Raw genomic sequence first — 21,722 nt, forward strand, 5'->3', positions numbered from 1 at the left:
TGTGTGTGTGTGTGTGTGTGTGTGTGTGTGTGTGTGTGTGTGTGTGTGTGTGTGTGTGTGTGTGTGTGTGTGTGTGTGTGTGTGTGTGTGTGTGTGTGTGTGTGTGTGTGTGTGTGTGTGTGTGTGTGTGTGTGTGTGTGTGTGTGTGTGTGTGTGTGTGTGTGTGTGTGTGTGTGTGTGTGTGTGTGTGTGTGTGTGTGTGTGTGTGTGTGTGTGTGTGTGTGTGTGTGTGTGTGTGTGTGTGTGTGTGTGTGTGTGTGTGTGTGTGTGTGTGTGTGTGTGTGTGTGTGTGTGTGTGTGTGTGTGTGTGTGTGTGTGTGTGTGTGTGTGTGTGTGCGCGCGCGTGCGTGTGTGCGCGCGCGTGCGTGTGTGCGCGCGCGTGCGTGTGTGCGTGTGCGCGCGCGTGCGTGTGTGTAGGGCGTGTAGGGCGTGTGAGAAGCAGGAGTGTAATTTTAACCCCGAACATAGATCTGGCTGGCACGCCATACCATCCACTGCTGTACTCATTTCTTCCTGAACTATATGTGTGCAACTTTGTTTTTTATTTTATATAAAAACCCATCAACTACTTTCCATTGTCGCTCTGCTTTTTTCACAGCCCCAGTATGTTCATTGAAAAGTGCAATCTCAAGGCCACAATGTGTTGCCGTCTTTCTCATCTTCTACTATGCTCAGTCATTCACTTCATGGGAGTGGGACCCGGAAGTGCAGATTGCATATTGACCACATGAACGTGTACACGCACAGTAGAGTTATGATGCTATATTGCAGTGCTATGCTCAATCCCTCACTTCATGGAAGTGGGACCCGGAAGTGCAGATTGCATATTGACCACATGAACGTGTACACCCACACACGGACAGTAGAGTGATGATGCAATATTGTAGTGACGTGAATGACACCATATCACTGCATACACACAACACACCCACTAAATAATGTTTGACACACAACAAGAAAGCTTTTGAACTGGGAAGAATTTTTTTTAATTATGTAAGTTAGTTGTTAATTATTATTATTATTGTTATTATTATTGTTTTCTACTGGGAATAATTTTTCTTATTGTGAGTTGTTTATTATTATTATTATTATTTATTTTTATTTAAACCCTCTGCATGACATGGATGAACATGCAGGCACCCACATTGCAGTGAAAACAGAGAGCTTCATCTCCTGATGACTTGCAAAGCTCATCACCTGCGGCCTTGGCATAATCACACATAGCCGAGGCTTTGGGGCTCTCCGGCTAGCTAGCAGGCTTCAGATCGCCTCTTGAATCCCACCTGTTGAGCCTGAAAGGACATGGGAAAGCCAACACCTCCCACGCTCAACCTTTCCTAGAAAGACAGCGTGAGCCCAGAAAATTGTGTTGCATGTAGCATACGCAGGCTCATGGAACTGAAGTGGAAATCTCTGCCAGCAACTCGTACTGTGCTCTTCTTTGTAAATGTAGTCATTAGGGTGCTGAACTTCAATCATTCAACGGTCCATTTTCCATTTGCTTGTTACCTTTGCTTCAAAAGCTGCGCATGGTCTTTTTTCACAACATAGCAGCTGCGCCGATAACATTTCCGATGCTCCATCAAATGGAAAGAGAAGGCGTTTAGATGTTTTAACAGACTCTGCTCAAGTTGCCTGACAAATAAAGCTGTTGGGTTTGTTGGTGATGGCCCCGGGATTTTTGCTGCAAGAGTTTTTCCAGATTTCACAATGACAGTTTTTCAAGTCTAAATTCAACGGGAATTCGGTCTCACTTGATGGAGGGGAAATAATAAATAGCCAATGTACTTTCAAATAAGTCTCATGCGGGTCGTGCTGTCATTTCAATTCAACTCGTATAACTTGGGAAAGACAAACACAGCATCCAAAAACACAAACTTGAATGCACACACACGCACGCATGCGCGCGCACCCATTACACTTAAAAAAAAAAAATCTATTATCATCTATATGTCCAGATCTCCATTCACAGATGGTCTTTGATACCTTCCCGGTTGTGGGAAAGGTGTTTTTGACACACGCACACACAAAGCAGCATAGCAGGGTTTTTTATTTTTTATCCCTCTGATGGAAGATTAACTCTGGGCTCCCTATCCTGTTACTCTTGTCCCGCCTACTTCTCCCTCAAGCGTGACTTGCCTTGCCGCCATTGGCCCCCTCTATCAGGATGACCATAAAATGGATCGATGCTGACTTTGGTGGGTGGAATTTGTCCTGCTAATGGAGGAAGCTGCCACCCACCAAATCAATGGGGGCTGTGGAAATCAGGTTAAAGGGTTAGGGTTAGGGATTCAGAGGAGGGAAGAGAGGACGACGACAACAACAACATGGGATTAGCCATCAGCCGAGGAATCAAGAAGACGGTTTAAGTCAAAGCGGCATTAAATAGCCCCAGACTGAATTTGTGTCTTTCTGGACCGTCATACATCAGGCAAGTAGAAAATCACTTATTACTCATGACAGGACCACAGAGATAAAAATGGAGAGTGGAGCATCGCTGGATATGAAAGAAGACCATACGTCAGCACTAAAACATTTCAAAGGACAAGCAAGACGGACGGTGTCAAAGATGTGTTTAGCGGAACAATGGAAATGGAGCCTTTAGAATCTCCAACTTTCAGTGCCACACATGGTCTCCCGACTTCAGCTCTCCAACCCAGCCAAGAGGACCGACCCAAGTGAACGATTTCTATGTGCTGGCAAACAATGACCACCAGATGAATGTGATCAGCTTTGAACCATCCAGGAAGTTTGTATCAGCGACGGTAAATTGTGCTAGGAGCATATCTTCTATTAATCTTCAAATATTCTGTAGTTTGGCAAAAGCCCAAATTTGTGGCAAAATTTTGCATTTGTAAATGTTTTCCCAAGCTCACCAGAATGCTCCATCAAATCAGCGATTGCAAAGACCAGCACCTGGGCAGCGAGCGCAGCTGTTACCACTGAACCGTGAACTCTTTGTCTAAGCTGACTCAACCAAAAACAAGGACCACAATGAAGGTGGGACTATCGCAGCGCAGCATATAAACAAACTCCAAGCTATGCAAAAGCAGTCCATGTTGGTCAGTGGATGACAAGCAGAAGGAAGACGTTAGTGACTGACAGACTACTTGACTTGAGCTGGCCTGGCTGGACATGGAAGCAAATATCAATCCGATGTGGAGGTGCTGCCATGGGGGAGACAGCAGAATACAAGCAGCTGGAGGAGACTTCAGAAACTGACTGCCACTGCACGAGCGATGATGATGAGGTACATCATTATGCAGCTGTTATAAAAAGGCGCCGTATAAATAAAGTTGTATTTTATTGGCCTTATCCATGACACTTGATCATGTAAAGATGAAAGAGCAGAGGGCAAGTCGATGGAAGACTTAGTTGGGTTAAAAAAAACAACTGAATTTTAGCTCTGAGCTAAACCTGCAGCTAACAAGGATTAAGACACACATTTCTTTGTCATTCAAGTTTTGGCATTTTTTTGGCAGTTTTGGCGTTAGATTAGATGCACCCTGGTGGCACTAGTTTGCAGCAGCAGATTGACACGCTGACCATTAAAGTAATCCTCACTGGTCCTATCGACTTAGGGATGAGGCAGCTGGCACCATTGTGATCCATTCCTTGCACTGATATTCAAGCTGTGGATGTAAATCACAGCCATGAGCCACACAACACAACACTCCATGTTGCTTTGTCACTGCCAAATGGGTGGATTGCGGTGTTGTCATGGCAATTTATATACGCGTATCATCAAATCTGAGAAATCTTTTTGGTACTACTGTCTTTGCGTTGCATCCTGATGAACCAACTTAATGTTAGTTTTTTTTTCTATTTTGTTGTTTTCCTGCCACATTCTGTGAAATTAACATGTTTCAATGATCTAAATGAGCAGCCACATGTGGTTCTCACTTTATGCCGGGAATCAAGAAGGCACTGTTTGCTAAAGACTTACATCCCAATAGCTTAGAATATTTGTGTGTGTGTCTGTCTGTCTGTCTGTCGGTCGGGGTGTCTGTCGGGGTGTCTGTATGTCGAGGTGTCGGTCTGTCGGGGTGTCTGTCTGTCGGTCTGTCGAGGTGTCTGTCTGTCGGTCTGTCGGGGTCTCTGTCTGTCGGTCTGTCGGGGTGTCTGTCTGTCGGGGTGTCTGTCTGTCGGGGTGTCTGTCTGTCGGGGTGTCTGTCGGTCTGTCGGGGTGTCTGTCTGTCGAGGTGTCTGTCTGTCGGTCTGTCAGGGTGTCTGTCGATCTGTTGGAGTGTCTGTCTGTCGGGGTGTCTGTCGGGGTGTCGGTCTGTCGGGGTGCCGGTCTGTCTGTCTGTCTGTCTGTCTGTCTGTCTGTCTGTTTGTCGGGGTGTCTGTCTGTATGTCTGTCTGTCTGTCTGTCTGTCTGTCGGGGTGTCTGTCTGTCTGTCTGGGTGTCGGGGTGTCTGTCTGTCTGTCGGGGTGTCTGTCTGTCTGTCTGGGTGTCGGGTTGTCTGGGTGTCGGGCTGTCTGTCTGTCTGGGTGTCGTTCGGTCTGTCTGTGTCTGTCTGTCTGTCTGTCGGGCTGTCGGGCTCTGTCTGTCGGGCTGTCGGGCTCTGTCTGTCTGTCTGTCGGGCTGTCTGTCTGTCGGGCTGTCTGTCTGTCGGGCTGTCTGTCTGTCGGGCTGTCTGTCTGTCTGTCGGTCTGTCGGTCTGTCGGGGTGTCTGTCTGTCGGGGTGTCGGTCTGTCTGTCTGTCTGTCGGGGTGTCTGTCTGTCGGGGTGTCTGTCTGTCTGTCTGTCTGTCGGGGTGTCGGTCTGTCTGTCTGTCTGTCTGTCTGTCTGTCTGTTGGGGTGTCTGTCTGTCTGTCGGGGTGTCTGTCTGTCTGTCGGGGTGTCTGTCTGTCTGTCGGGGTGTCTGTCTGTCTGTCGGGTGTCTGTCTGTATGTTTGTCTGTCTGTCGGGGTGTCTGTCTGTCTGTCGGGGTGTCTGTCTGTCTGTCGGGGTGTCTGTCTGTCGGGGTGTTTGTCTGTCTGTGGGGTGTGTCTGTCTGTCTGTGGGGTGTGTCTGTCTGTCTGTCTGTCGGGGTGTCTGTCTGTCTGTCTGTCGGGGTGTCTGTCTGTCTGTCTGTCTGTCGAGGTGTCTGTCTGTCTGTCTGTCGAGGTGTCTGTCTGTCTGTCGGGGTGTCTCTCTGTCTGTCTGTCTGTCTGTCTGTCGGGGTGTCTGTCTGTCTGTCGGGGTGTCTGTCTGTCTGTCTCTGTCGGGGTGTCTGTCTGTCTGTCTGTCGGGGTGTCTGTCTGTCTGTCTGTCTGTCTGGGTCTCTGTCTGGGTCTCTGTCTGGGTGTCGGGGTCTCTGTCTGTCTGAGTGTCGGGGTGTCTATCTGTCTGTCTGTCTGTCTGTCTGTCTGTCTGGGTGTCTGTCTGTCTGTCTGTCTGTCTGTCTGTCTGGGTGTCTGTCGGGGTGTGTGTCTGTCTGTCGGGGTGTGTGTCTGTCTGTCGGGGTGTGTGTGTGTTGGTGTGTCTGTGTGTCAAGTCAAAGTCTGCTGTATTGTAGATTTTTTCACGTTAAGACACAAAGAGATCGAAATTACGTTTCCCACCGTCCCACGGTGACTCGACACATTACACAACACATACAGTAAATAGCACAAAGAGTAAAAACAAATAGACAAGAGCAATGAATAAGGAATAAGCAAATAACCCAATAAATAAACAATAAATAAATAAATAAATAAATAGACAAATAAGAGGAGCAAAATGGAGCAAGCGTGCATACAGCAGACAGCCAGAATATAGCGCAAATATAGCGAGGTTGGAGGGGGGAGAGAATTCAGGATCCTTGGAGTATGAAGCTGTTGGTGAGTCTGCTGGTGCGGGAGCGCAGGCATCTGTACCTGTTAGTTGTACTAAGTTCATTTTGTTTCCCTTGTCAATCACTTCCGCCTTCATCAGAGTCCAGAGTCTGATGAAGGCGGAAGTACATGCCGAAACATGTCAGGTAATATAACCTAAAATTAAAATTGTTTGTGATAAAAGAACCAAAAAAAGTGTAGTGGCATCTGTACCTCTTCTCAGAGGGCAGAGATCAAACAAAGAGTGAGCGGGGTGACTCACATCACACAATCGCGGTCGCCTTGCGGGTGAGACGGGAGGTGCAAATATCCTTCAGGGAGGGGACCGAAGCCCCAATGATCTTACTAGCAGTGTTCACTATGCGCTGCAAGGCCTTCATGTTGTATTCAGTGTGGCAACCACCCCACATAGCGATACAACTGGAGAGGACGCTCTCAATGGTGCCACGGTAGAATGTGGTCATGACGGCAGGAGGAGCACTTGCTCGCCTGAGTTTCCGCAGAAAGTATAGGTGGCACTGAGCTTTCTTCGCCAGCGACGCAGCGTAGGTGGTCCAGGAGAGGTCCACCCCAGCACCCCTAAAATATGAAAGGGGACCAAGGGGCGTTTCACTTATCACCAAAAATTGCGAAAGCCATTGTGAGGAAAGAAAAAAAAGTGCACTTCATATTGAGCGCAACTTGACAGCAAAGGAATGGTAGTGGAAATGCTTTTTTTTTTTCAAGCTCAGTCTGTGTGTCTGTCTGTCTGTCTGTGTCTGTCTGTCTGTCTGTCTGTGTGTGTGTCTCTGTCTGTCTGTCTGTAGTTTATTGTTAATTAATTAATTAAATCTAACCTCTCTTTATGAGAGTTTAGTATGCTTTCTGATGATGTAGTGGTCTAACTTTATGTCAGTTAGGAAGTAGCTGCTAAGGGTTTGTTTTTAGTCAGCCAAATTGGAGAGAGAAATAACATTTTTCGAGGATTAGAAGCCGGAAATAAAGGGCGGCACCAAATAAACAGGCAAATGCCATGACGTTACACGCTTGGGGGAGCGAGTTAAAAAAGTGGACACGTGGAATGTCCAACATATTGAACTCGGTTCTGTTCATAAAAACATGAAAAAAATCCAGTGTATGTTTGAATACATTCAAATCTGCGCCATGTTTTATTTTCACAAAGTGCAATGAAGGGAGTGGGGTTACTGTGTGTGCATGTTTGGAGAGGGGGCGAGCGGTGGGATGGTGATTGCATCACAGGAAGCAAGCTTTCCATCCTACAGTTGAATGCGACCCTTTTGGGGCAGAATACCATGACGCCTCTGTCTTCTGCACCGTGTGTGCTTCTCTGCACGGCACTGGCCGGCTGATTCCAGAGAAAGAGGGTGGGCGGAAGAACTGGGTGACAAGCTCTGAGAAAAGTTTGGAAGAGGTGGCATATGAGAGGGGCCAAAGAGGAGGTGTTTCATCACAGAAGAGTGCGCTCAAGAGGGAGTTATTTTGCCTGAGATACGTTGCACAAAAAAAATAAAATAATAATAATTTTAAAAAAAATAAAAAATTAATGAAACTGTGACTCTAAGCCTGGCTGCATACCTCCAGTCTGTCTAGCTTACTGGAGGGTGATTGACCGAGGGAGAAGAAATGCCTATTTTTAGCCCCACGCTGGATGACGGAATGAAAAAGCAAACAGACAGTAGCATGCAGAGTCAGACTGCGAACGAGCCAGAGAGGAGAGAAACTTTCTCAGACCTAAAGGGAGGGCACAGGGAAGAGGGATTCATTTGTGAACTTCTACAAATTTTGGTTGATTGGCTCAGTCTACGTTTTATTTTGCACACTGAAGCGTCTCTCCTGCCTCTATGAGTGAGTGGAACGTACTTTTAGAGGGTTTGGCCTGCCATGGAATGTTGTGGATTTAGACACAGTTTTGAGAGACCCTGTGCCTCAAAGCCCTCAATCTGGATCCGGTGAGTCGGTCCACGCATTCTTTCACACGCCGGGAAGCTCGGAATGGGAGCAGTTCTTCTAATGCTTTGGAGGACACGCCAATACCACAAAGCACAATTTTTTTGGCTCCACAACTTCTACGGACTAAGAAATTTAGAATGCGACGCTTTGACAAGCTGAAAAAGTCATTGCCGTTCCTGGCACACTTTCATGTATATCGAGTAAGTTTGTTTGGCTCGTGTAGTCGGAAAGATTGATGCAGCTGGACCAGCCTGTCCTCTTGGAGACTTGTTTTTGCATAATCTATCTGATACGGGTCATGACTTTTGTATTTCTGTGTTTGTGTCAATGTGTACATTTCTCCACCATCATGAGGAAGGAGAACTGCTATTCTGTCTTGTGTGCTACTTCTGGAAGTCTACATCCTTAGGAAGTCATTAAAGTGTGCTTTTCTAGATCTATATTTAATCTGGGGACAAACGGCCTCCAAGGATTCACTGGTTGTACATTTGCTTGATTTGGGTTCTTTGAAGTGTCACTGAAGATGAAAACTGCACAATAGTTAATTTATTTGTGTGCTTTGGGCTGTTGTGCAGTGATCAACATTTTGTTCTCAATTTAACGACATGTGAGGGACCAACCAGGAACTGAGTCATAATTAATTAATGTCTGTGCATTTTCTGCACTGACAATTTGCAATCATGTCTTGTTTTGAATAAAAGAATGGAAATGATTCAAATGTGTTTAAATCCAATTTACCCATTAATCAACAGATTATTAAAATAAGCGCAAATTGCAGCCCTTGTTGCATCACAATATTCCAGCTAGTAGTAGACGGTTATTTTCGTCCAAGCCCTTAGTTTTGACACGGCTGTGCAAAGAGGCCAGGCAGGAAATGAAGTTGCATCTTCTTCCCTGTGTGGTGAAGCAACACATACGTGTTGACTGACGTGAAGGCCTATAACTAATGCGGAATGCTTTTTGGGTTCATATATTATGTAGATTATGGATAGTATCTGCAGCTATAACTCTGCAGATTTGCATGCATACTTTCCTCATTCAGAAACTGGGCAACAATATGCAGTGTGAGGAAGGCACAGACTGGCTGCTGGAGCTGCTGATAGAAGTCCAGCTGCACCAATACTTCCTGCGAATCAGGGACGACCTTAATGTCACACGGCTCTCCCATTTCGACTACGTCAAGAATGAAGACCTGGAGAAGATTGGCATGGGTCGACCTGGTGAGAAACTGCAGATATTCTCTCAATTGTGATTTGAGTCTTCATGGGTGTGACATATTTTTCTCTTGATTTAAAAGGGCAGAGAAGACTGTGGGAGGCTGTGAAGAGGCGGAAAGCAATGTGCAAGCGCAAGTCCTGGATGAGCAAGGTGGACACACACACACACACACACACACACACACACACACACACACACACACACACACACACACACACACACACACACACACACACACACACACACACACTTTCAATGCCAGTGTTATCTTGAGCAGATTTTGGATTGAGTGTGTTGTTTTTCTGAATGCCTCACTAGGTGTTCAGTGGTAAGCGTCCAGATGGCGGAGACTTTCCCCAGCAGGGCCAGCCCACCTCTTCTTTCCGTAAGCTGTCTTCCACACCTCCGCTGGGCTTAGTGGAGGGGGCCCTGGCCACATATGCCGCTGGAGATGTTCCTCTTGATGGCCAGCAGCAACAGACTCTGACCTGCCTCATCTCAAAGAAGGACCTGACTCTCCTGGAAAAGCTAGGGGATGGATCTTTTGGCGTTGTGAAGAGAGGAGAGTGGCTGACTCCTGCAGGAAAGCTGGTGAGGAGCCTTTGTCCCTGCGCCAAAATGTTTGTGTAGGGGGAAACTATGTTGCTGTCCTCCTTTGCAGATGAATGTAGCTGTGAAGTGCTTAAAGGCGCATGTGCTCAGCCAGCCCGACGCTCTGGAGGATTTCATCTGCGAGGTCAACGCCATGCACTCGCTGGATCACCAGAACCTCATTCGCCTCTACGGTGTGGTGCTCACACACCCAATGAAGATGGTAGTGCACACCCAGAATCACACTCGCAGAGGCAGGACCATGCAAACATACATCGACACGTATACTTATGTCGGACTCACTCCTCGTGATCTTACAGTTCCTTCTAATCTGCTCTGGCATCTTAAGGCCTTTGTGTGAGAGTGATGAGAGGATGGAGAAACAGGAAGGGAGGAGAGCAAGTGTAACCGGGGGGGCGGAAATAGCCGCTGGCATTTCTGCCTTTTCAACACGGGGCTACCTTCCACTGCCAAATAGTTTACGAGCTATCTCATTACTTATAGCCTTCCTGTTTTTGTCATGCCACTTTGTCAACATAAGCTCCCGCTTCTCTAATAGCCTAATGTGCTTTAGTTCTTTCATTTTTCAACTGAGTTTCTCTTCTTCTGTCTCCATGTGCCAGGTGACTGAGCTGGCGCCGCTCGGTTCTCTGCTGGATCGCTTGCGCTGCGTCCATCCGCAAGGCCCCGTGTTGATCCACACTCTGTGTCAGTATGCGGCGCAGGTGGCCTGCGGCATGGCCTATCTGGAGCAGAGGCGTTTTATACACAGGGATCTGGCAGCCAGGTACAGTCAACTTTTTGATTCTAACAGGCAGGGCGGGCTGTGCAACTTAAATCTTTTTTGGGTGATATTCATCTACTCTGGACTTAATTGCTCGTATTTTCCATTCCAAATTGTTTTTATGGCATCTGATGTTATTTTATGGATATAGACTTTGCTTCTCACTTCTCCACCCAGACATTTGTAGACTATTACACGGCGACTTGGCCCACAGGCTAAATGAGTTACTTGCTGGCTGGTATATTGGGTGCTCTTGGCCAGATTGAGTCAATTGAAAAACCTCGATAGGCACCACTAATTTTCAAAGTTAGTTTTTGTTTTTGCATACTTTAGTATTATGTCAGAGTTAATTGTATATCTCATCGCAGACAGGCATGCCATGGTTAAACTTTTCATTTCTTGTCGATGGACAATACATTCTAAATTACAATAAAGGAAAAAAAAAACACTACAGTAGCTACTGAAATATTGTTACTTAATGCAGCATACAACTCTCAGAATGCATAATTGGTATAATTGCATACCAATGAGTAGAGAAATGTTCTCAGTGCTGTAGAACTTTAGTTGTTGTCATTCAAGATGCAAAGCTCTGGGGTTAATGTGTGACTCGTCTGTTCAGGAACATCTTGCTGGCATCAGCTCTCAGAGTGAAGATTGGCGATTTTGGCCTGATGAGGGCACTACCCAACAATCATGAGCATTATATCATGCAGGAACACCGCAAGGTTCCCTTTGCATGGTGAGTGAAAGCAATAATCGGAGCTCATGAGCTTTCAAATTGCAAAGGATCCGATTTATTAGACTCTAATATTATCTTATTTTTATTATATTATATTATAATTTAAAAATATATATTTTCTGTACCACAGGTGCGCCCCTGAGAGTCTGAAGACCAGAACCTTTTCTCATGCTACTGACACGTGGATGTTTGGTGTGACTCTATGGGAAATGTTCACACAAGGCCAGGAGCCTTGGTTAGGCCTCAATGGGAGCCAGGTAGTTAGATACGTGCATTTAGGAACATTTCAGTTAAGCAGTCAATGTATTTAGGGAATAAATAATCTTTTTTTCTAATATAAAAGAAGAAAAAAAAGTCCTAAAACTGCAAATAGTATTTGCGGTATTTGTATACCGTATTTTCCGGACCATAAGGCGCACTTCCAATAAATGGCCCATTTTAAAACTGTGTCCATATATAATGCGCACCGGACTATAAGACGCACCATTAATGCAATCACAATATAATAACTTGAAATAGTGAAAACAATAACGATATATCATTAATGTTAATATCACACAACACACAAAATAAACATGTAAAGCTTACCGTAATTTTCGGACTATTAGTCGCTCCGGAGTATAAGTCGCACCACCCATAATAATAATAATAATAATAATACATTTTATTTGTATGGCGCCTTTCACGGCACTCAAGGTCGCCGAACACACATAAAATCGACACAATTAAAAGAAAAGAAGTCTAAAAGAAAAGAGACCTCTTGAGCAGAGCAATAAACTTAGACAAATGCCTGCCTAAACAGGTGGGTTTTGAGGTGAGATTTAAAAAGTTTGATAGAGTCAATGTTTCTGATGTCCGGGGGGAGGGAATTCCAGAGGCGAGGGGCAGAGCAACTGAAGGCTCTGGCCCCCATAGTTGACAGATGAAATGAGGGGACAGTGAGGGTGATACTGGAGGCAGACCTGAGAGACCGGGTAGGACTGTGTACATGAAGGAGGTCTGACAGGTATGGAGGAGCAAGGTTATGGATGGCCTTGAATGTGTGAAGGAGAATTTTATAATCAATGCGCTGTTTTATGGGGAGCCAGTGAAGTTGGTGTAGAACGGGAGTGATATGATGGTAGACAGTGGTTTTAGTGACAATGCGAGCAGTAGCGTTCTGGACCAGTTGCAATTTATGGAGGAGTTTTTGAGGGAGACCAAAAAGGATGGAGTTGCAGTAATCTAAGCGAGAGGTGACAAGTGAGTGGACTAAGATAGCAGCGCTGGATGGGGTGAGTGATGAGCGGAGGCGATTAATGTTACGGAGGTGAAAATAAGCGGAACGGATAGTGTTGTTTATTTGGGTGCTGAATGATAGGTTGCAATCAAGGACGACACCCAGACTCTTTGTCTGAGGGGAAGGGGAAACCGAGGAGGTGTCAATGGTGAGAGTAAAACAGGGTTGTTTATTGAGAGAAGCTTTGGAACCTATAAGGATTACCTCAGTTTTGTCGCTGTTTAGTTTAAGGAAGTTTGAGGTGAACCAGGAAGTGGCTGAGAACGGGCCTAAGGTAACATTCAGCTATTCAAGTAAGTATTACATAAATAACACGTTTGTCAAAGCATCTGTGTCACTTCAATTCATTAAATCCATCGATCTTGCTTTATGTAAACAATGCCGCGTATGCGCCGCATATGCTGACGTCGGACCCGTTGTAAGTTGCATTTCTAATTATTCCACAGACCCATATAACGATATAAAGTCCTAAATGCTGCAAATAGTATTTGCGGTATTTGTATACCGTATTTATGTATTTATTTATGTATACCGCGCACCGGACTATAAGGCGCACCTTCAATAAATGGCCCATTTTAAAACTGTGTCCATATATAATGCGCACCGGACTATAAGACGCACCATTAATGCAATCACAATATAATAACTTGAACTAGTGAAAACAATAACGATATATCATTAATGTTAATATCACACAACACACAAAATAAACATGTAAAGCTTACCGTAATTTTCGGACTATTAGTCGCTCCGGAGTATAAATCGCACCACCCATAAAATGCACAATAACGTGAAAAAAAAACATATATAAGTCGCTCCGGAGTATAAGTCGCACTTTTGCGGCAAATGTATTTGTCAAAATCCAACACCAAAAACAGACACGAACCAGCAACAACAGGCTAAACGATACGGTATGCTAACGTGACATACACAAACGAGTGGCTGAGAACGGGCCTAACGTAACATTAAGTGTTATTCAAATGATTATTACATAAATAACACGTTTATCAAACCATCTGTGTCACTCCAAATCATAAAATACATCGATCATCGATCGTGTAAACAATGCCGCGTACGCGCGCCGTCCGACTCGTGATTTGCATATCTAATTATTCCACAGACCCATATAACGATATATAAAGTATATTTCAAATAACTATCATATAGCAACAATATTACCAAACCATCTGTCACTCCAAATCATAAAATACATCGATCATCGATCGTGTAAACAATGCCGCGTACGCACGCCGTCGGACTCGTGATTTGCATGTCTGGCGTGATGTGTGCTCGCATGCTGTCCATCACAAGCAGAGCTTGCATCCTAAATTGCATTGCTGCCCCTACTGTTTTTTTTTTTTTGTTTGTTTTTTTTTTTTTACATCACCACACTAAATTCTCTTCACCAGACCTGTGCTTTTTAAAAACTAAAATAAAACAGCGCTTTCCCCTCCCAGTTGTTGCGTCACGGCCAATGGTGAAATTTAAATCACCCTCGTTTAGTTTGAAAATAACTATATTTCTTTTTCAGTTGTTTTTGTTTTGTTTTGTTTATTTGTTTCATGAACTTGAATATTGTGCTTTAAAGTGTGAATTGCTTTATTCGTTTTTTTCAGTGTATTAAAAATAATATGTGAGGTGATCAACTGTACTAGTAAGTAATGTGTTAATGATCAAGTAAATATTTTGGAGAAAAAAAACCCACATAAGTCGCTCCTGAGTATAAGTCGCCCCCCCACCCAAACTATGAAAAAAAACGCGATTTATAGTCCGAAAATTACGGTACTTTAATAAGTACAAAACAAAACAGTCAGATGGATCAGTAAACTTTAAAAGTTAAAGATTAAAATAATAACAAATTAACAATTTTATGAAAGTTGAATGAATTTTTTATTAGATGTATTAAGTTTGTTTTATTGTTATTGTTGTATGAATAAGAAGGGTGATATTGGTGTTTGTGACTGCAGTAAACAGGCCAGGTTGCAGCATGTCAGATTTTGAATCCAAATCAAATCATTCTCCATTTTATCTTTTTTATTTCAACTTCAGAAGCAACAAATTACTTTATAATCACAAAATAATGATCCATAGTCTTTTTGATTCATGATTCATAGTCTTCAGCGGGCCACTTTTGATTAATTTTATGACACAATGCTTCGGGCCAGTTTAAATTTAGACGCGGGCTGGAACTTGGTCCATATATAAGGCGCCTTATAGTTTGGAAAATACGGTATTTAATGAAGTTTTTTTTCTCTTCCAGATTCTGCATAAAATTGATAAAGAAAATGAACGCCTTCCTAAGCCAGAGGACTGTCCGCAGGATATTTACAATGTCATGTTGCAGTGCTGGGCACATAAATCAGATGACAGACCTACTTTTGTAAACCTACGGGAGTTCCTATTTGAGGTAAATTGGCAACTTTTCGGAAGCGACTGCTTTAGCATTCTCGGGGGGTTGATACGCTCAACAATACCAGAGAAAAGTAACGTGAATGTCAAGCTTGAAGAGTCTCTTTACTGAAATTTACCTTTAACGACACCTAGCGGACATTAAAGCGTTTGCAGAAAGAACATTCACCTGTGCCAGCAACATTTTTGCAGGAAATAAAATAAAATATGAATTTCTATTTAGTCACCAAGTTAAATACACACAAATAAAGCAATAAATGACATTAGCACTTTCTGAAAATTATAAATATACAATATAATGAAAAGATAAACCCACACAAATAAAACCTCACTTTAGTGGCAATTATTTTGAACATTTTGATGCTCTCATTAGATGACGCCTCAATATGCCATGGTGCTTGTTTGCATTTGTGTCTGAAGTGCACGCATGTGTTTCAGACCATGCCTACGGTCATGTGTGCCCTGCACGACTTTGATGAGCAAGATAAGCTCCTGATTCAGACCGATGATGTCATCACAATCATTGAGGGGAGGTGAGAGCCTTTTTTGTTTTGTTTTGTTGAATACAAAAAAAATCTTATTTTCACTTTCAGTTCCCTGATCATTTCTTTGTTAAATATTTCAGAGCTGAGAACTATTGGTGGCGAGGTCAAAACCAACGCACCCTCAAAGTGGGAGAGTTTCCCCGCCATGTGGTGACTTCTGTGGCAGGTTTGTCAGCCCATGACATCAGCCAACCACTCAAGAACAGCTTCATCCACACCGGCCACGGGGATGCCAACCCTCATCGCTGCTGGGGCTTCCCTGACAAGATCGATGAGTAAAGACTTCTTATTGTTTTATGGCCAACAAGTCACTCGAATTAGGTCTAGATACTTTTTATTCGGGGCACTTTTTATTAGCAGGAAATTGACCACAAAAGACCCACTGTGAGGTTTTTACCAGTAGATGGCAGTATTTCATTTCTTGTGCCTAGCTCAACTAATTATGCCCCCTCCTCCCTCCCAGTTTGTATCTTGGGAATCCGATGGATCCTCCCGATGTTCTCGGTTTGGACTTAAGTGCAGCTCGGCCCACTCAGCTACCCAGCCGGGCCAAAAGTGAGTCAATGATAACGTGACCATCACTTATTTTCTGATGATCATTTCGGTCTCTTTACCAATGTTTTTTTTTTTTACTTTGTTGCTCCTTTAACAGTAGTATTTCTATATAGCATTAATTTTAATACGAATAATATTTTATTTCAGCAGTTGAGTCATGTGTGGCTTTACCTCTGGCTTTAATCTGACACGTTTCAAAAACATGCATGGTAGATTAATTGGAGATATTAAATTGTCGCGTGTGAATGGGATCCAAAAGAAAACTGCAACGTTTATTCTTTAATTTTCTTTATATTTTGGTCTGTTACTACCATCATATTCTTAAATTGATGTTCCTCTCCAGACGTCCAAAAAGTTATTACATTTAATTTGATTTGTAACTATCCTTATTTTGTGTTTGAATTTCTGAAAAATCCTTTTACTTCCTGACTTTAACTCAAATGGCATCTTTTCTGACGTACTTGCTGTCCTTCCCCCCCCCCCCCCCCCCCTTTAATCCTTGCACTGCGGTGGCTGTATTTTGTTTCCAGAGAAGCCTCCTCCTCACCCCCCTCAACCAAGCATGGTAATCAAGAGTAAGTCTGCTTTCTCTCAGCAGCTCTTCACCCATTGCTCCTGCCCTCTCTGTTCCCTTCTAGCTCCACGCTTCAAAGGTAACACCTCATGTATTTTTTCTCTTGTTTTCTTTTTGCGCAGTGACTCTCCCATTACTTTTATTTCCAATTTTATAACGTCATTGTCTCCTTCCCCTCACCGAACCTCGCTATCAGGTGCCCCAACTATGTGCCACGCATTCTTTTGTTTTGGTGTGAACTCATCTTTCAATCCCACAAAAGTAATGAATTATTTTGCACGTTCCTCCTCAGAGCCTTGTTACGATGCAGTGTATCAGGATGAGGACTTGACATCTGCAGAATTGAAGAGACTGTCACTTGGGAAAATCGGTTCTGTCAAACTTCGCCCGACGACCCGGGTCTCGTCTTCCAAATGGGGCACTGACAAGACTGGGAGAGAAGTGTCCCTCATTGACTTTGGGGAAGACTTTCCCTCGCCCGCACCCTCCCCGACACCTGTGGTTGAAATCCCAAGTGTCGCAAAGCTGTTTTTGAGAGCTGAGAACCTCTTGGACAGAACACCTCCTCAGAGTTCCTCCAAGTCGTTGCCCCGCCCACTTCACCCCACGCCGGTAGTAGACTGGGATGCACGGCCTTTACCCCCGCCCCCGGAGTATGACGACGTCGCCCAAGATGAAGATGATATGGAGGTGCGGTAGGACCTGTTACTACAATCCATCGCCCAATTGCATGTCGGATGTAAATAATGACAAAGGCCTCTTTAAATTCAGTTGTAATACAAAATTAAGACACCTTTTTACCCATCAAAGGCTTATTTTTGCCCCTCTTTAATGTTTTTAACAATTTTTGGAAAATTTCTGTACATTTTTGCACAACTTCCGGTCCTCTGCAAAGGAGCTGAATGGCAAAAAAAAAACAAAAAAAAAAAAAAACCGTTTTTGATATGTAAATAAAATTTGCTGTTTCAAATAGAAATGAAAACTAGAAATTCATCATGTTGCTGACATTTTTGTGACCAAGGTGACTTATTACTACTCTTCAACAAGACTTTCATTGCAGGATGTTGTCAGAGAGAAGTGATCTTAAAGTGTCAGTGTCATAATTGTAGAGCCACAGAGAGACCGGAAGTCACAGAAAAGCATAGAAGTAGACATCATCGATTTACGAGGCAAACAGCTGTTGAAAATGTTGCCATTGGGCTTCTTGTTAAAGAATAAAATAAAAAAGTTATGCACATCACATTTGGATTTTTACTAGTGGAATAATAATAGTAACTATATTTATGCAGTTTTCATTACATTTCGTTTTTATCTTAGGTGAGTTCCATCAACGGCATGGAACAGCAGCACAGTGAGGAGCAGAAGAATGTTCGCTTCCCAGAGGAGGAGCTTCCCTGTGGACAGGAAGCAGGGGGCGTGGCCCGTGTCTCCAGAGTTACGAACAAACCATGCCTGGAGGATAACCTCTTTATCCCCAGCAAGCACAGCCAGGGCCCAACTACCTCATTCTCCCAGTCTGCAGAAATATTCCAGGAACTCCAACAAGAGTGCATGAGGAGGCTCAACGTCCCGAGTTCAGCCTCAAGCCTGCAGGCACACGTTGAGAATAAACCCCAGATCCCTCCTCGTGTCCCTATTCCCCCTCGGCCAATTAAAAAGGGCGACTACTCCTCTGCTCGTTGGTCCCGGGACCTCTCTCTGTCCCCGACCCCGGCCGACCTCACCGATGACATTTCAAGCTCGGAGCAGGATCGGCCACCGCAAATTCCTCCCAGAGAACCTTTGTCGCAGCCTGGCTCCAGGACTCCCAGCCCCAGAGGCCAGGAGGTGGGCTCACCACAGCAGAGAGTTTACTCTGTCAGCCCCACCAGCATGCCAGTTGCCCTCACCCCCTGCCCCCCCCCACACACCTCCTACCTCTCCACCTCTCCAGGTAAATTCATGCCAACTACGCACAGCTTTGCTTCGGATCCCAAATACGCTGCACCCAAAGTGATTCAGGCACAGGGGAAGGACTTTGTAAACAAGGGCCCCTGCATCCTCCCCATAGTCCGTGACGGACGTAAAGTTAGTAACACTCACTATTACCTTCTGCCGGAGAGGCCGCCCTACCTTGACAAATATGACCGCTTCTTCAAGGAGGCCGAGAGCTTGACCGGCAGCACCGCCGAGGACAGACGCGTACAGCAAGCTAACACCGCTACGGTGCGACCGATGCTGCTCAGCACTTTGCAGGCTCAGGGACAGGGGATTGCCCCGCTGGGTGAGCTGAAGACTAATTTCACCAACAATCTTGGAGCACGGACAGGAATGAAGACATCAGTTAGCCTCTCTGGTATTTGTGCTGAGGCTTTGACAACACCAGCGGGCATCACTTACTGTCCCAGGACAGACGGATTGGAAAATTCAGCTGACCGAGTCAAAGTGGTAATGCTAACTTTTATTTGCTTGACTTTTTGAAGTGTCAAAGTCAGTCACAAACGTATTTGTATTGAATAACTGTCTGATTGTTATCTTTGGAAAAGTAAATCATACACTATGATACCGTGTTGCGACTGTCATCGTTGACATGTTGTTAATGTTCAATGCATTATCGTACAGAATTGATTAAAAAAAAAAAAATCATATTTTTAAACACTACAGGTAATTTGTGTGTGTTTTTGCTGCCGCTATGTGGAATTATGGTATTGTCATTCTTTACTCACTAAATCTCACAATATGGTACTGGTTCTTGGCGTAACAATAATTACAATTACACTTCAGGTATTGCCATCAGATTATTGTTGTAATTGATTCATTGTATATTCTCATTCTTGATTGCAGGTGCAAGAGGCAGTTCACGGTGTGACGATCGAAGAGTGTCAAACTGCCCTCCAGAACCACAATGGGAACATTGAGAAAGCTGTGCACTACCTGAAGGTAAGAACATGTATTATTAATATGCAATACAGAAAATTGCTCTTTTCCAATCATTACCACCTTCTACATTCATCAGCCAACATTACCAATCATCATTTTGGCTGATAATGTGAGGGGTGGATCCCGCTGATATGGCCTTGACAGTGAATGATTCATGCTTCTTTTTCTTCAAACTGAGGGCTGCCATCATTCAGTCTATTTAATATTTTTCCCTCCATCACCTCACATGATTGACTGTTACAGAAAACCAAGGGAAATATTAACATCTCAGACAAAAATTATTGCCCAAAACTATGGAGTCAAAGTTCCCACATAAAAAGCTAAGGAAATTTCAATTACATTTCAGACATAAATTATTGCTCGGAACTACGGAGTCAAAGTTCCCACATAAAAAGCAAAACTTAACAGCCTCATCCACAAGTGTATTGTCCAACGATGACAATCCATTAAAATATTGGCAATGGAGATCATATTTTTGGTGCGGTAAGGGAATTGCAGCCCTCGCTGGTCAAGTGCTTCGCAGCTACCCCTTTGGTGCATTCCAGGTCAACCTTTGGCATTTCCAGTAATAACATTTTTATGTACAGTAACTGGTAACTGCAATCAGGTCGTCATTGAAAGCTGAAGTTGGCCATTTTTTTTAACGTGGATTCCGCTTCGGCCATTACGGGGCTTTGTTGAGCCTTCTGGGAAAATTAGACCATTGGGACTGATGAACAGATTGTAAATGCACTATTTCATCAGCTCCCTCCTCTCTTGTTGTGTCTGCGACCGCTGTGCAGCGTACTTTCTGTAAATAAAAGCCATGTGTGCCTGGCAAGGGAGCAATTAAACATTTGATAACAACCATCAAAAAGTTTTGAAGACAAAGAAAATGGCCATCAAGATGTTTTGGTTTCAATCTAAACAATGGTTGTGTATTTGGACGAAGCAATTTGAAAATGTGCTTGCAGGCTTCCATTGTCCTGTGCTACTATTAAAAAATTCTGCTCAGATTTTCAATGGCTGGTTTGTTTGCTCGTAGGTGGAGCAGTTGTTTTGTTTGGGACTGAGGAGCAGGCCTGAGTGTTTGAAGTTGCTAGAGATATGTGACTGGAACCTGGAGGTTGCCGGCACCCAGATGTTGGATAACTATGAATCCACAACACAACAGAGGTACAACTCACTTTGCTCATAGGAACTTTAGCTAACTATGTATAAACAGTATCTTCTCCATTTATTTACAAATACAAATATATACCCCCCCCACCAATCTAATTCAAAGCTTCCTCATGTTTCCAGGTTGTAAGGAAACATCTCAGGCTTCAGAGCTCTGATTGGAACTTCCTCCTCAATAAAACATCTCTGGGCCATCTTCTGACCCTTCAAACTGTGACTTTAGTATAAAAAAAAAAAAAAACAGTTAACTGAAACACAAACCTCAGTTCAAATGAAGTCGGGGCATTTTGTAAAATGTAAACAAAAACAGACTACAATGATAAATGATATATATTTTTTTATTTTATTTTGTCCAGGCAGGGTCTCGGTCATACTTTGTGTTTCAACGTTCAACAATTTGAACATAGAGTATCTTGTAGCATTTTAAATAGAAGTTAAAAAGGATTTGCAAATAATTGTATTCTGTTTTATTTACCGTAATTTCCGGACTATAAGTTGCATTTTTTTGTCATAGTTTGGGTGGGGGGGCAACTTATACTCAGGAGCGACTTATATGTGATTTTTTTTTTTTTTTACAAATTTTCAAAATTCAAAGATCCGCGATGTAGTGAAACCGCGATAAACGAGCCGCGATGTAGCAAGGGATTACTGTCATTTGAATTGCAAGTGACGTCACCCGTGCCGCGCGGCATAAAGGGCAAAGGATTCGATCACGGGATGACGAAGGGCCCCACGTACTACCGGCATCATTAGCGGCTTTGTTTGTAAGTGACACAGAGGACGAAGAGTTTGAAGGATTTAATGATTTGGAGTGACACAGAAGATTTGAAAAACTATTGTGGCTTTTACGCACGCCCGGTCCTTCTCGACGGGAGCTCTCTTTCACCTCTGTGGATGAAAGTCGGGGGCCGGCGCTCGGCCGGGTGGCTGTCCGGGGACGGTGGATGGGGCTCGGACATGGCTTTTACGCACACTCGCTCTTATTCTATGGAGCCCTCTTCCACCTCCGTGGCTGGAAGTTCAGTAGTTGTTGGCTCGTTGAACTCTTGTATTGTCAAATAAAGAGCCGTTTACCAAACCCACGTCTTTCCTGGTACTTTGTTAACGCTACAATATAGTTATATACTAGATCTCTGCAGCGCACGCGCGGTGTTGTTGACATAAAGAACGAGGAATGTGATCGATGGATTTAATGATTT

General features: G+C 43.9%; 1 protein-coding gene across 12 annotated transcripts in view; it reads left to right on the forward strand.

Moving 5' to 3' along the window:
* The window catches only part of tnk2b (tyrosine kinase, non-receptor, 2b), a 48,489-nt gene that overhangs the window by 9,277 nt on the left and 17,490 nt on the right, over window positions 1-21,722 (forward strand). For 3 of the 12 annotated variants that reach the window (XM_085929236.1, XM_085929235.1, XM_085929244.1), the window contains 18 exons: window positions 599-2,765; window positions 2,872-3,250; window positions 8,795-8,972; window positions 9,050-9,120; window positions 9,289-9,561; window positions 9,632-9,784; window positions 10,185-10,348; window positions 10,965-11,084; window positions 11,215-11,341; window positions 14,624-14,770; window positions 15,211-15,305; window positions 15,398-15,592; window positions 15,781-15,872; window positions 16,403-16,525; window positions 16,739-17,136; window positions 17,764-18,873; window positions 19,270-19,365; window positions 20,390-20,520. In XM_085929236.1, coding sequence (XP_085785362.1) covers window positions 3,071-3,250; window positions 8,795-8,972; window positions 9,050-9,120; window positions 9,289-9,561; window positions 9,632-9,784; window positions 10,185-10,348; window positions 10,965-11,084; window positions 11,215-11,341; window positions 14,624-14,770; window positions 15,211-15,305; window positions 15,398-15,592; window positions 15,781-15,872; window positions 16,403-16,525; window positions 16,739-17,136; window positions 17,764-18,873; window positions 19,270-19,365; window positions 20,390-20,520 — 3,653 coding nt within the window. In that variant the 5' untranslated portion in view covers window positions 599-2,765; window positions 2,872-3,070. Of the gene's footprint in view, window positions 1-598; window positions 2,766-2,871; window positions 3,251-8,794; window positions 8,973-9,049; window positions 9,121-9,288; window positions 9,562-9,631; window positions 9,785-10,184; window positions 10,349-10,964; window positions 11,085-11,214; window positions 11,342-14,623; window positions 14,771-15,210; window positions 15,306-15,397; window positions 15,593-15,780; window positions 15,873-16,402; window positions 16,526-16,738; window positions 17,137-17,763; window positions 18,874-19,269; window positions 19,366-20,389; window positions 20,521-20,646 lie in introns of those variants that run through there. The other 9 variants (XM_085929239.1, XM_085929243.1, XM_085929246.1 and 6 more) reach the window with 9 other exon arrangements.

Source organism: Syngnathus leptorhynchus, chromosome 14, assembly GCF_054491065.1.
Source record: "Syngnathus leptorhynchus isolate UIUO chromosome 14, UIUO_Slep, whole genome shotgun sequence".
NCBI classification, from domain to species: domain Eukaryota; kingdom Metazoa; phylum Chordata; class Actinopteri; order Syngnathiformes; family Syngnathidae; genus Syngnathus; species Syngnathus leptorhynchus.